The sequence below is a fragment of the Anguilla rostrata genome, chromosome 13 (assembly GCF_018555375.3).
Source record: "Anguilla rostrata isolate EN2019 chromosome 13, ASM1855537v3, whole genome shotgun sequence".
In the NCBI taxonomy this organism is placed as follows: Eukaryota; Metazoa; Chordata; class Actinopteri; order Anguilliformes; family Anguillidae; genus Anguilla; species Anguilla rostrata.
Genome location: NC_057945.1, coordinates 33,304,632 through 33,319,791, shown reverse-complemented (window position 1 = coordinate 33,319,791; position 15,160 = coordinate 33,304,632). Strand labels below are relative to the sequence as shown.

Sequence of the window (15,160 nt, the reverse complement as noted above, 5' to 3'; positions counted from 1 at the left end):
CTAAAATGGTCTTGTCCACATACTACACAAAAGAACATAAACTTAATAATGCAGAGCTATAATTATTTCATTTAGGAATCAACCACATTTTCCACCCCTTTTCCAGTGATAGCTCAATACCAGCAGTAAACACACTTAAGTTTTAACCATCACCAATAACGTTCAGACAAAATGAATGTGTGAATATGATGAAACCATAATATGGAATAACCCCATTCCGAATGCTTGGTAAGGACAAAAAAAATCCCCCAGCTACATCATTGAAACTATGTCAGTGTGCTTTTTTTTGGGGAACTGAGGAGAAAGTCTCATTTCAGTGGAGTGTGTTAGAGAATAGCTGGAAGGGGAAGGGACTGGCCCGGCTGTTCGTTTTGCATGCAAAGCTTTAGCGTAAACACAATCCACCGGGCCGATTTTCCTGCGCACCACACCCTCGGGTATTCCAATCAGATAACAGGACTTAACGACGGGGAGATTAAGGAGGGAGCCTGTGCCTGGATCAACCGCAGGCAAACAGGAAGCCAAATCAGGGTCCGCTGAAGGAGGAGGGCAGGCAGACCGCAGGCCCCACGGACTCCGTAGGAGACGGATTAACTGCCATTCTCCCAGCGGCCTGCCGTGAGGCTCCCCCAACTGCCCCCCCCCCCCCCCACCCCCCCGGCCTCAAGTGCTCTTCCATTGGCTCCGCTGGTTTTCATAATTACAGAGGAACTCATAGCAACTTCTTAGATGAGCAGAGTACGGTGCAGGCAAAATATAATATACCCATAAATAAATGTCTGCTAGGTTAGCTTAAAAAAATACATTTAAAATAATATCCACTGAGAATCCAAGAGCTGAAGTCATGAAGAATGCAGTCATGAAGCATAACAATACACGTTATGAATATGTTTGGTGCCTCTTTCTTATGGAGCTCTCATTGCCCCAGATCATGGTTTCACAATAGCCTGGCAGGGATTCCAGTTCTTCGGTTCTGTTAAAGCCGTCAACGGTAAACAACGGGGAGTACATACAGAACCGATTCAAGACGGTAAAGAGTGGAACCTGGTGACTGAGGACTTAGAAGGAGCAAAAAAATGACGCACACTGCAACCCTAGAAGTGCCAAGACGACACAATGAGTTATTCACTGCCCCTCTTTTGCAATGCGTCCAAAACATGTCCTCACAAATTCACCAAACCTTCTCTTTTTTCTGACTGATGAGCTTGTGGAAGGGTGATTAACAAAAGAAAGAAAGCAGTTGATTGAATGTATTTGAAGGCGACTAACGACCAAGCAGGCGAGAACAAACAACCCAATTCAGGGAGGGCCCAGGCCAAGAGTTTGCACTAAATACAGATCGATATCTAACCTCCATTGTGTAGAGTTGTACGTGCCTCCAATTCATGAGACAACAGGCTCTTGTCTTACCGTCGACCACCCTGCATTGTAGTGACTGTAAACACCTGGGGTGGAAGGTCAATATATTTTTTTTTATCATGGACCTGTTATCTGATTGGACTGGTGCTTGGGACTGCCATTGTTTCCCAAGAATATGGTTATGACTACAGCCACCCGCCCTAGCAAACAGGTAGTGAAGATAAGCACCCCGGAGAGAACAGGTGAGGGGTTAATCTGAATCAGAATCAGATTTATTGGCCAAGTACGTTTGCACATACGAGGAACATGTCTTGTGTATTTCTTTGTTTTTGTTAAGGGCACAGAGGCAGTTATTTCACAAAGAGGCACCATGGGGAAACCGCCTCAACAGGCCTGAAGGGCATTTACTTAAAACACAGGAACAACTGCAAAAGGGCTGGCTCCACTGAGGGAAGAAAAGAGTAGCTCTGCAAATGACTGTAAAAGCCCGAGTGCACTTCCTCACTCTGACACTGGCTGCAGATGATGTCACAGATGCCCGGCCAATGAGAGTTTGTTGTCGAGGTAGAACAAAGCTACTGAGCAGAGAGGGCAGTCCCTGGCTTGTGTGTCAAAGCATCTCCTGAGCAGAGCTTTTATGTTTGTATGTCTGGCAAGATGGCCTATTACCTTACTCTACACAAAGGCATTTTTTTGGAGGGGGCTTACAAATGTATCCAATAGGAAAGCACAGAAAATACTATACTACCCTAAATTTTAAAGGGAAATTTAATAGAATCTTGTCAATAGTGCATACTACATGCAGTAGTGTTCTCTCCAGTAGAACTCAAATTTATTGAAGTTCATTATATATTCCCAGTACCGATTGTAACAGCATCTTCTGTAGCAGGATTATACTTTTTTTGCTGTACGGCCACATTAAGGAAAAACATTAAATTGTTGGGTACACTTTCATATGGTGTAGAGAAGAGAGCAGCGGACTCTAATCTGAGGATAACGTGGCACGGCCATAACACCTTTCAGTGAGACACATCATAACAGCTTATAAAGTTAGCCACAATATGTAAACTTGAGAAGGACGAGCCTGTTTGGACACATTACACCACACCTGAAGCTCCACTCCCGCACTAGAATACGGTGCGTAAACCAGAGTAAACACAGAACCAATACTGGAGCAAATTCAGCCCGCTCCACACTCCATTCTCACTGCTGCAGCAGTCATTCACTGCCTGCTTAGTGGATGGTGCTTGAAAAAGGACACAAAAAAAATCTGCTTCAACTTCATCTCTGCCAGAATAAACCCGCTTGTGTGATTACATCTGCATTAGTTAAAGGACACAAGAAGCTTAAAAACTGGAAATGAGAAATCAACATGGCAAGGTTTAATTGAAATGACAGCCTGGTGCTCACAGAGGAGATAAAAAAGAATTTTTTTTTTTTTTTTTGGCTGTGAGGAAACAAATTTACCTATGTGGACACTGAGGACTGAAGCAAATGTTGATTTGAGGAGATTGGCCGTTAAAAAACACTGATCTCCATTAAGTCAGGAATTAGTTTCTGAGATTTGTTAGACTAGGCAACAGATGAGGATTCATTGTATTAAAAAAGTACAAATTGCAGGCGTGAGAACAACTGACTTTTAAGACTAAAGAAACTTGGCACACTGTATTCTTCCGCTTTACAACCACATGAAACCATTATGTAATTTGTAGTTACTTGTTATTCTGTACTGCAAATTCATTTTGGTCAATTCTAAAAAAAAATTAGAAAACAAGACTAGACTACTGAAAAAACAGTCTTGTTTTTAAGATCAGCTTGTCCTCTTGCGGAACACAAAGCATCTCTCCGACAAGAAAACCCTGATCTGGTCTTAACCATGCAATGGTCTGTACATCATGAATATCTACCCCAGCTCTCTTCCTTTGATTGTGGTTAAGGGGACACCAAAAGCGTGGTGAGACAAAATGCCATGTCAGCAGAGTGGAAAGCGCTGGAATAGAAAGTAACTCGGACTTAAGATGATACCGCCATAAAGGGGAACCGCTAAAGACCTTTAGAAAACCAAAGTTCTCCATCAACACAGCGTATACACAACCATTCTGCATGTGTGATTCATTTTCTCATGTTCCTGTTTTAGCAGCCTGTTCGTTACTCAGTGTGATTCACGGAAGTCCAAATATCGCCCGAGTTCACCGGCCCTTGTCTTGGCTGACAAGCACCGGCTTTTTCTTATCTTGGTCAGACATCACCAAACGATACATTTACAATCAACACTGATAGAATAAATGTCATATACCTCAATTAAGGCAGAGACCAACAATAATTTTGGCCTCTGCCTTACTTGAGGTATATATAATTTAAACAACTGCCTCAGTCATACGTTCCATAATTGATACATGGATCTATACTTACTACTGAAATGGGCATATATCACATGTGGAAGCCAAAATTGTGTTAACAAGAAATGGTAATATTTTAAATTCCATCATTCTTCACAGGTAGTACTACAATTTATTTAGTTTTGGAAATCTGTCAGTGTGATGAATTCAGAATTGGGCTCAACAATCCATCCAACATCTACACCCACTTCTCCTGGTCAGGGTCACGGGGGTGCAGGAACTTATCCCAGCGTGCATTGGGCGAGAGGCAGGAATACACCCTGGACAGGACGCCAATCCATCGCAGGACAATGGGCTCAACCAATTTTGTACGTATACAGATCAGTCTTAAATAGCAAGTCTGCCCCCTTGTGGTAAACAAACCACCATGATTTTAAGCACTTACTCTGCCTGAACAGCACATATCCTAGCATTATAAACAGAGATTGCTATGACTCACTAAAGAGAGTTGCAACGGGGGCGATATTTTTATAGTCAGCGCAGCAGACTTTTTTTGGAGTCCATTATGTGTGGTTGAGGCTCAAAGTTGAATGAGAACGATGATGTCACTGGAGGTGTTAAATACCAGTTTGTTATGCACTGTTCCGATAGTAAGCCTCAGTACCAGCCGTCTACTGGAAGGATGGGTGTGTCCAGAACTCCAAGGAAGACGCTGCGGTTACCTTTCAATTAGCAACTGACCGACACCTGGATGAGCACCTGGTGACTTCAAACAGCCACGGCAGTGAGCTGGAATGAGAGGCGGGGTCTGTAGGCCCTGGGGGTGTCAGTTACCCCGGCCTGCTCCACATCGCCACTCATCAGACTTTTACTCTGACTGCTATGCTCCCTTAGTACAACTAATGTTTATTTAGCATGTACTGTGCAGTGATCATCTGACAAGTGAAAGACTTAGAATCTACAGTAATTCCATCCCTGTTATTAGAACAGCATATGAGCACGGTGATGGCTCGTTTAATTAGAAAATGAATCCAGTTGTTCTCATTAGAACAGGGGTGTCAAACTGAATGGGGCCACGGTGTCTGCGGGTTTTTTGTGGTTTCCTTTCAATCAGCTGCCAATTAAGGCCTTGAGAACAAGGTATGTGGATTCCTTAACTAATCAATGACTTAAATGAAAGACACCAGCAGACACTGCAGCCCTCCAGGACTGGAGTTAGACACCTGTGCATTAGAACAAAGCACCGTGAAAACACGCTAATTAAGGACACAGAGCGGATTCCTCGCATGCAGAGAACACTCGCTTGTCTTGAAGACCTTACATGTAGCTCGTTAAATACATGTTTAAGACACACTTTCTAACTACTGTAAATTCAAACGAAGATTAAGATATGCCCTCAACTCATGTAATACGAGTAATAATCATACAAAGGCTCAAAAAAGTAAAGGTCTCCAGGATCCCTACACTTCCAGTATCATAGATGCAGTGGCACAATTCACACTCCAGGGTTTACCTTTTCACTTACTGCAACTAATCCACCTCTCCAGGATTTCTCTCTCTGTGCATGTATATTTGTGTATGTGTATGTGTGTGAGAGACCTAAATGAACTACGGTAAAGGTTTTTTTGAAATAAACCATCTTCAGTTTCATTAGGTCAGCAGGTGTTATTCTTCCTGATGGAGCAACAGACCCGCTGTTGAGAGGTCCTAACCGCAACCGTAGTTCAAAGGGCAAAGGTCGTGTCACCTTTCCAGTCAAAGATTAAAACAGCGACTTGTATTAAAAACAAGTTTATTGAGCACTGCCAGGCAAGAATGATAACAGCGGCTGTGAAAAAGACACTGCTTCCTGAGAAAAGGGAACGCCAGCGGGCGACCTCATTCGCCGACAGACTGAACACCGAATGCCAATTTCAGTAGAAAATGTAACAGTGCAGACTTGCTGGATCCTCCGTGTTATCGTAGAACACTAGGACGTACATTTTTAATTCTGCTTGTGCCGTTCTGCCAGGCTAAACCCTGCACAGCCCGATGGGATTTGCGATCGCATTCATCTGTTCCCCAACGGCCCCTCCTGACCTCGCCTTTAAAAGCGATCAAGACCACAATAGACTCCAAACTGAGGCAGAGACCGTGAGATTGTGTCCACAACAGCATCGCAGCCACAAAGTAGGGTGAGACTCCGTATGCGTGACGGGGGGGGGGGCTGACCGGGCCTGATCGTTCTGCGGTCAGCCAGCGGACTCTCCATGCGCAAACGTGAGCGCAGACGGGCAGGTCCGTCCGTCGCCGCGCAGTCCGTTTGCATGCCGCGCGGTTAACTGCCGCTGTTCGGAGCGAAGCGAGACTCGGCAACGACTGTGGGGCTCGGCTGCGATTGCATATCAGAGGGAAATAACCAGTGACCCGTTTTCAGGGTCGCAGGGCCTTGAGATTGTTCTTTAATTGGACCATTACCAAAGCAAATGCATCCAGTTGTTTTGAGCATGTTAACCCTTTCGCTACAGACGTTGGGCACTGGTGGCATCACGTAATAACAGAACCAGAACCTGAGATCTTATTTACTTGACCAAATGAACTACCTTTAAGGGCATTAATCAAAACCACTCCAGCCCAAAAAGTACTAGAACCAGATATAAAAAGACTTCAAACCTGCAGAACTACATGTAACCCTTCAGGGTGCAGAACCGTACGCTAGCAATACGTTAGCCTTTAACCCTAATCTTCCATGGATGATACGTTAAAGGTTATGATTAATATTGGCTTTTGTCACTGTGGACATTCATTCTCTCAGAACAAAACCCATCCTCCCAATTTAATTCTACAGTTCCTCGGCTGACCTGAAAATGAGTTGGATTTGCCTGCTTGGAATTCATCGCCTTCAAAGAAATAAGGACTTCATTACTTCACTCACCCTATAGAAACACACACACTTTCTCTCTCTGTCACGCACGCACACAACACATGGTGCTCTGTTGTAAAAACAAAAGCAACAGTAGTCTGCCCTCTGTCTTCCTGTTCATCTGAGGTCACAGAACTGCATATTGTAGCGAAACAGGCGAAAGAAGCACAGTTCCGCTCCCTCTGAGGACCGAAGAGGAGGCTGGCGTATCTGGGATATCTGGTCTCCTTAGAGACGGTCTCCAGGCTGCCCGGACCCCTTGGTGACCGCCTGGGTCAAGCTCTGATGGGTATTGTTAAAGCAGCAGAGGGAGAGTCAGGAGAAGTGCTGGGCGGATGTATCCATCCGGGGGGGGGGGGGGGGTCCAGTCAATAGTTCATAAGATCCTGGGGGTGCAGTGCATGGGCCTCCCTCAGCACCCTGCCTCCGAGGAGACCCCATGCTGGATGGCTGCAGTGGCCATGCTGATGGCCTCCTCCAGAGTCTGCTGCTCCTCCAGCTGGAACACACGCGCACATGTGCAGATACATGACAATACGTACACGAGCACGCAAACACACACAACCACACACGTGCACGCACACACAAAAATATACAAACACTCACAAAACCACACACTCACGCGCACACACACGCACACGCACACACACGTACGTGTACAAACGGTGTACACGTGGAGAAACACTCAACATAAGAAGACATCACACAAGTTATGCGATAAACAACATCGTATAACTACATACCATGTAAGTTATTATAGACATAGAAATTTAAATTGTTTATCAGCTCTTCTGCACAGTACATAGACAACAAAGCTGTCAATGTGGAACGACGTACAATCTGAGTGCCGTTGGCAGTGGCCAACAGTGCCACCTGCTGGTAATGTGGGTTGGACATTTCTGAGCTTCCAGTCATAAGACTCTCTGACGACACTATGGCAACCTGAAGGAGGAGGAGCAAACGCACAAGACTGATGAAGAGCTGACTAACAGTGCGCACTTCAAGTGCACACTTCAACAAAACAAAAACAAAGGTTATACATTCCTATAGGGTAAAAATGGACTCCATCACACTGGGCCCCAGACTCCACATTTACAATTCCCATCTATTAAAAGTGGCAAGAAGGGCTCGTGAAGGTGGAAGTGTACACTGGGACTTCACAGCAAGGTCTTCCACATTTCAGCCATGCTCACACACCACCACTGGAGGACTCAGACTCAGGCAGAACGCACCGGCTGCATCTCCTTGCCGTCTCCCGTGATCATAGTGACAGTGTGCTCCCCCATGCCGTCCACGTCCTCCTGGTGAGCGGGCACGGTGATGGTGGTGCCGTCCTGCGTCACCATGGTGATGGCCGTGCCCAGCACATGCAGCTCTTCGTGGGACAGGCTGACCTGTAAAGCACATGCATTTTGTCCGCTCAAAATGATTGACAGCTCGATTTGCCCGCCCCCCCCCTCCTTTACGGTCTGCCCACCTGCTGCGGCCGATCTTGCGTGATCAGGGCCACCTGGGAGCCGATGGTGTCCTCTGTCACCATGGTGACATGGGTGTCCTCCTCCTTGGGGTCCGCCCCCTCCAGGTAAGCCACTCTGGAGCGTTTTAGGGGAGGGTCCAGCGACTCCAGCTCTGTCCACAGAGAGACATAGGAGGGTGTTTACAAAGGGTCTTAAACACCACTGAACTTAAGCAAACGGAATATGGAAACTATCCTACGCTTACTTTGAAAGTAATCTACACCAAAATATCCGTTTACAGTATATGTGCAGTAAATATCTGTTGACAGTAAAAATATATTTAGATGTTTTTGACTGAATTTTCCCTTTTATGCACATGCCAAGTTAATATTAAAATTGTGGTAGTATTTTATCATCCTCTGAGGATTTATTTAACACGCTCTACAATTTTGTAATTTTGTAACATTCCATGAACAGTATTACCCAGGGTAATTTCACAACTCCCAGTTTTTGTTTCCCTGTACAATTTTTGCAATTTTCCTTGCATAAACTTGCAACACTAAACCATATTCCCCCTGTGTAATTTCTCAGTTCAACTCTAAACTACGTTCCCCTGTGTAATTTCATAATACAACTCTAAATCATGTTCCCCTGTGTAATTTCACAATACAACTCTAAATCAAGTTCCCCTGTGTAAAGTCTCAGTTCAACTCTAAACCATACCTGCCTGTGCAACGTCTCAGTTCCCTGCGCAACTCTAAACCATGTCCCCCCCCTGTGTAATTTCTCAGTTCCCTCACGAGTTTAAATTCGCAGGCATGTCCCGGCACCTCACCCTCAGTCAGGACGTGCTCACCCTCCTCGGTGGCCTCGAAGTCCCCGTGCGTGGTGCGCTTGTGCATGGCCAGCGTGGAGGTCTGCCTGTAGGTCTTGCCGCAGTGGTTGCAGGTGTAGGGCTTGCAGTGCGTGTGGACCACGTGGTGCTTGTACAGGCTGGAGTACTCGGTGAAGCGCTTCCCGCAGCCGGGCACCGTGCACACGTACGGCTTCTCGCCTGAGCAGAGGGGCGGGGCAGGGGCGGAGGGGGCGGGACAGGGGCGGAGGAGGCAGGATAGGGGTGGAAGGAGGAAGAAAGAGTGGAAATTTTTTTGGGTTTCATAATTTCATTATGATCAGAGTTGGAACCCCTGCTACACAAGTTCTGTCTGCATCAAAGGTGATTCAGCCTTCCTGATAGCTTTAGACAGGCTTCTCACCAGCAGTTCACCTGACACTGGAAAAAGAGCTTATTTCATTCCATTTACATGAATAAGCTTGAAAGAACACACAATCCTGTGGATCTCTAGTGGATACTACAAATCCACAGGGCAAGATCAGTAAACCACTCTAACATAAAAGTGGTTATTGTGGACAAGTGACACCCTCTACACCTTCACAATATACTCACGATAGTATTTCTGAAGGTACAAAGTACATTACACTAAAAGATCTGTGTGCGCTCCAGGGTACAGTACACCCGTGAGAGCCTCACCGGTGTGGATCCTCATGTGATTCTTGTAGTTGGTGGCGCTGGCGAAGCCCCTCCCACAGCCCGGCTCGGAGCACATGTAGGGCCGCTCGCCTGTGTGGGTGCGGATGTGCACCTTGCGTATGTTGGAGGTGGTGAAAGAGCGCCCGCAGCCTTCGAACGGGCACTTAAAGGGCTTCTCCCCTGCAGGAGAGAGAGGGGTGGAGGTCAGCCGTCCGACCGTTCTTTTCCCATAATGCCCCCACAGTTAGCATCCTTCAGCTCCCTTACACTTACAATCGCTTCTAGACGGACAGCACAGGGAAAATATGCACTATACAGAAACCAAAAACACCTGGTTAAAAGTAGAGCTGAACAGAGCTGAGTGTAGCAACACTACACCGGACCGGTGTGTTAGTCTGCTGCACCGGTGTTGCGGATGCACGCCCAGCCGTACCTGTGTGCGTGCGGACGTGCTTCTGCAGGTCCCCCGACGTCTTGAAGGCCTTGTAGCACATGTCCTCGGGACACTTGTAGGGCTTCTCCCCCGTGTGCGTGCGCAGGTGGCTCTTAAGCCCGTAGCCAGTGGCGAAGGCCTTCCCGCAGGACGGCACCTCGCACCTGTACGGCCGGTCGCCCGTGTGGGCGCGCTCGTGCACCTGCGTCGGCGGGACAGCGCCACACGGCGGTCAGCGCTTCTCAACCTCACGGCCACAGAAGTGATCGCTTCATGCTCGCTGCACTTCACACAACATCAGCATTGCCAGACATGAACAGCTGTCATACGAAGTGACCTCAAAGACTCAAACCTGGCTGTGACAACGAATAAGCAGCAGTTACAAAATCAGTGCGTAAAAGGTCATATGACACACATGCATACATATACAAGCAGTTCCTCCAACAATGCCACCGAACTTGAGTCACATGACGCCACAAGAAAGCAAGCACCCTTCTCATGCTTCCCACCGCCAGCCAGCCAGATTGGGTTTCACTTTCCCGTCGATGTGGCCGAATCGCCGGCGGCAGGCAGTGACCCGGAGGGCGGAGCGCGCGGCGGAGGCACCTTGAGATGGTGGGCAGTGGTGTACAGGCGTCCGCAGCCCTCGAAGTCGCACCGGAAACTCTTCTCCACCGCCTGCGACGCCTTGGAGGAGCCCCACGACTTCCCCTCAAACATCACCTGAAGGGCACACACAGGCACCCTTCACCTGTCTGCCCACGTGCACTGGTCCCTGCTATGTGCACTATCCACTAAATTCTAACACTGTGGAAAAAGCTGAAACTGAGTCAGGATGAAACCTAATCCACACACATACCCCCACACACACACACACACACACACACACACACACAGCCCCAGCCACACACACACACACACACACACACACCCAGTCACACACACACACACAAACGCACGCACACCCAGCCACACACAGACTTCCTCACTGCCCTGGCCATTCTCCGCACAGTACCTGCACAGTGGCGTGCTGCACCCTTGAGTCCATCTTCTGGAGTCCATTGCTGTTGATCTCCTCCATGTCAGCCTCAGACTCCACGATCTGCACATATGATAGGGCAACACATGATGCTGAGTGCAGTGGGAACAGAGTTGTCTTACCTTTATACCTCTGCCAACAGTCAGGACAAAGCTGATTATCGCGACGAGAGCAGAAATCAACCAATCAAAAAAATCTAAATGTACCTGTTACAGCACATTCTTACAATTAACTCAGAATACTTTACAGTTGGAGACAGAGGACAGGACAAAAACTACATGAAGCGGAAGAAGAGACCGAATGATTAGAAGAGAAATAAGAAGAGAAAAAACAGCCCAGTAGTCTAAATGCAGTGGTACAGTATACCTTGGCGTACTGCTCCAGTGTTGAGATGGTGTCGTTTTCCACTGGGTCGTCACCGGCCAGCTCCTCTAAAGCGCCCCCTGCCTGTACAGTGAGGATGGTGCCGCCCGCATGCAGCCCTGAGGGGTGGTGGATGTAGGCCGTGCTCCCATCCTCCAGCTGCACTGCCTCCACCGCGTTAGGGTCGTAACCATCTGGGCGGAGGTCAGGAGGTCAAAGGTTATATACCGCAACAATTTCACTGTGGCCTAGGTGCCATATTACTATAGCCTTGAGGAGTACCTTTCGGTGTGTGGTGAATATAGGCTGTGGTCCCATCCTCCAACTGCACTGCCTGGCCATCTTCAAAGGGCAAGGGATCTGTAAGGGCAGGGGAACACTAATGTTAGAGCAGCATCGCATCACACAATTCATGAACCACACAAAGCGCGCAACAAACCTACAACTCAGCAAGCAGTAGTGTCTTCTGGATTTTTTATTACGCGCATTCATTCACTTATTACTTATTAACAAAAGCATTCACGGACAACCCAAAACATAAAATTACAACGCAAATCAACAAGACTGTGGCTCTCCATGAGCAAGGGTACCAACCCCTGAACACAAAGGCTACAGACGATACACTGCCTCTGAACTGGCGAGCAACAGCTGCTGACCTTTCTGCTGAACTGTGACCTGCTGGATGTACGCAGTGGTTCCATCCTCCAATTGGACGGTGTCCCCTTCGACCAGACTCCCATCTGCAAGATCATTCACAGGTATTTCTTTCTCCCTGATTTCACACCCACATTTCACCATGATACCATGGCTGTGCTTAACAGGCTATTACCCATCATAGCAAAGAGCACATACTGTGTTTCACATGTGCGTCTACAAACCGTCTACAAACCAGCCTAATCGCCAGACACATTTGGTCAAATTGCTGACTTTTGGTTACAGAGGTGACTGTTTGCAAGTATACAAAACAATTTTCAGAGTTTGTTGCATTGCTCTAGTTTCATAGACATAAATGGTTAAAACAAAATTCTATGTATATACCACTTAAAAGTAAGCCATTTTAACGGGATTGACTCATTAGGCAGAATAGCCAATGGGGAGAGTGGCCCAGTGAAGCCACACTCCCTGTGCTGAGGAGCATCAATCCAGGGTCGGGTGTCCATTTACCTTTGATAGCCTGCTGGATGTACGCGGTGGAGCCATCACTAAGAGCCACAGCCTGTAGGCCTAGACTCTCCATTCTTCATCTAAGGCCAAAGCTCCTGTCACACAACAGATCCTGTCACCTGCTGAAATGGGAGTCACGGTGCACTCAGAAAACTCAGGGACAGGGCGTGACAAAAGCTAAAAAAAAATAAACCACCCGGATGAATATGGCAGCGCTCAACCGTTACTACGAACAGGAACTGCAATTACTCACTTTCAACCACCATGGAGAAGGATCGGCATCCTGTATCCCAACACACTGTGGCTTATGAAATGCTTTTGAATCCCTCCTGCTCACGCTATAGAGTAATTCCATCCAGGTATTTTACAACAACAAAAAAGCCAACTTTAAAGAGCTGTCACAGTGCGAAACTGGGGAAAGAATATGCTTGTTTACCATACAACAATCTTATTGTGGGGTATATCTCATTGCACTTTATGATATTTAATGTTTCTGGATGCTGTCAACAAGTAGCCTACTTTTAAACTGAACTCCGTAAAAAGATAGAGTTGTGCATATAAAGCAAAAGTAAATGGCCCAAAGAGAGCAGGTATAAGAATATACTGATAAATGTTCCCCTTGAGTTTTGTAATCTCTTGAAGCTGTCTATGGTCTGTTCTAATGAGATATGCAAATGCAATTATATACGATATATGAAGATATGAAAAATATTTTAAAATACCTCATATATATGCATCATGGTAGAATTAACGTTCATATTTATATCATGGCACCACGTAGATGCTATTATCTGTTGGAATGCATTAATAATAGGTCTTCCTCAGTAAACAGATTATGCTGTGTGTATTTGTATAATACAAATGAGTTATACTGATCATATTCACCATGTTGTATTCTACCGTTGCACCACTTATAATTATGCTAAATTCACACAGAAAATTGTAGGCCAATAAGCTATTGATATATTGCATTGTACATTCCGATTACAAAGTGGCATTACAAAGTATGCGTTGCAATAAAACTGAAACGTATAGCGGATTAATATCTGACTAATATAAAAGATGGCTTTTGAAAGGCGTTATCTGGGGTGTATCGAACGTTACCATTATTGTTGAGTCACCTGGTCAGATTGCGAGATACAAACACTTATTCAATATGAGAAACATCAGTGTTCCTAAAATGTCAGGCCCACCCTAGTTACAGCCATGCTTACAAAAACATTTCGAGATGAGTGCAGGTGATTACAGACTTCATGTGTATGAGCTAAACCACATATTTGGGGCAAGGAAGTAATGACCACAAGCACAATACGTTCTGGTAATGGTGGAGTCTGTTCACGCTTAAGTTACCAACAGTAAAATGAAACATTTGACGTTAGACAGCAACACACTAATCAGGAGTCAACAATAGCACTGCAGCTTGCTGGCTGGCTAACAAGCTACTAGCGAAATATTCAATCCAGCTAGTTAGCTTGTAATGTATTGCTTCACCAGGCTGCCTGGCTAGCTAGCTCATTGTCATGAGATGATCCTTATCCATCTATTCTTGCTAACATTGGCCACATCAAGTTAACGTTAGTCAACTGTCCCTGGACAAGAAGGGGACTTCTTAGTTTTTACTTTCACAGCTTTGCTTATAAACTAGGGTATGTAACGTTACATGAAAAGCTGAGGCTAACCACACTGTTCATACACTGCTCCATTTGTTCTGGATAGCAAACTTGGCTCCATGAGTAAACTAGCACATCGCTAACTGGCTAGCTGCCTAATGTGTTCGCCTACTGCGCTTTGTCTAACGACGTTAGATGGCTATCTAGCTAACAGCTAAAGATCGGCCTAAACTCAAAGTTACTAGCTAGCGTAGTTTTTAACCGATTTCATATTTTGTCTATAACGGTGTTATCTTACATTAGCTAGCAAGGTGTCTGCTTTGTGTTATCTTAGCTAGCCATCGTTATACAACAAGCTATACTGCTAAAAGCTATAGCATAGGGAACTGAATGTTGATAGTTAGCTAGCTTGCTATTAGGCCTTGTCCACCACATTGCATTAGTTTATGCACGATTCTAGCATTTGGGGACAGAAGCCGTTTGCTCCCTCACTTTTTCGCGATCACGGGTGTTTTGTCATTCACTTTCATCACACTATAAACAACAATACCCAAATAATCTGTTGTGCTACATGGTATACTTGTCACTGCTCCCCCATTTTTCAATCCCATCTCTCCCTTGGTCGGAGAAACTGCAGCGCAAACTGGGATACTCACCTCCAGCAGCCCGCCATGCACTAGTCAGAAAAAAGCCCGGGAACGTGAATAGTTGTAGCCGGCTGACAGGAAAGTAAACAAACACGTGTCTATGTTTAATCGAAGCCACAATCGTGACAGGGCTGGGCTGAGAACAGCGAGATTACAATTGTACAGTAACCAATACAAAACAAAGACACTTCGCACCGAATTAGTGTGATTCATATTTATACACTAATGACGCAGTATTTACGTAGCTTGGTTGGACAGGATGGAGATGCTTAGCACATAAAGTTTTAGCATATAATGTTAGACATTAACTTAACTA

The 15,160-nt window shown here is 46.0% G+C and overlaps 1 protein-coding gene across 1 annotated transcript; it reads right to left on the bottom strand.

Annotated features, from left to right (window-relative positions):
- Window positions 1–5,473: 5,473 nt before the first annotated feature.
- On the bottom strand, window positions 5,474–15,008 carry znf76 (zinc finger protein 76). Its single transcript, XM_064304911.1, has 14 exons — window positions 14,854–15,008; window positions 12,588–12,709; window positions 12,080–12,163; window positions 11,706–11,783; window positions 11,427–11,617; window positions 11,037–11,123; window positions 10,628–10,744; window positions 10,022–10,223; window positions 9,589–9,768; window positions 8,893–9,111; window positions 8,078–8,229; window positions 7,833–7,994; window positions 7,434–7,542; window positions 5,474–7,104 (listed from the first exon to the last, which is right to left on the bottom strand). The coding sequence occupies exons 2-14, from the start codon at window positions 12,658–12,660 to the stop codon at window positions 7,013–7,015; spliced, it is 1,746 nt and encodes a 581-aa protein (XP_064160981.1). The 5' UTR covers window positions 12,661–12,709; window positions 14,854–15,008; the 3' UTR covers window positions 5,474–7,012.
- Between the last annotated feature and the right edge of the window lie 152 nt (window positions 15,009–15,160).

Coding starts and splice junctions, on each gene's coding strand:
- znf76 (XM_064304911.1), bottom strand. CDS start 12,660: ATGGAGAGTCTAGGCCTACAGGCTGTGGCTCTTAGTGATGGCTCCACC. Junction 10,224..10,627: donor CCACTGCCCACCATCTCAAG/GTGCCTCCGCCG, acceptor CCGCCGACGCAG/GTGCACGAGCGCGCCCACAC. Junction 8,230..8,892: donor TGAGCACGTCCTGACTGAGG/GTGAGGTGCCGG, acceptor CTCTGTGGACAG/AGCTGGAGTCGCTGGACCCT.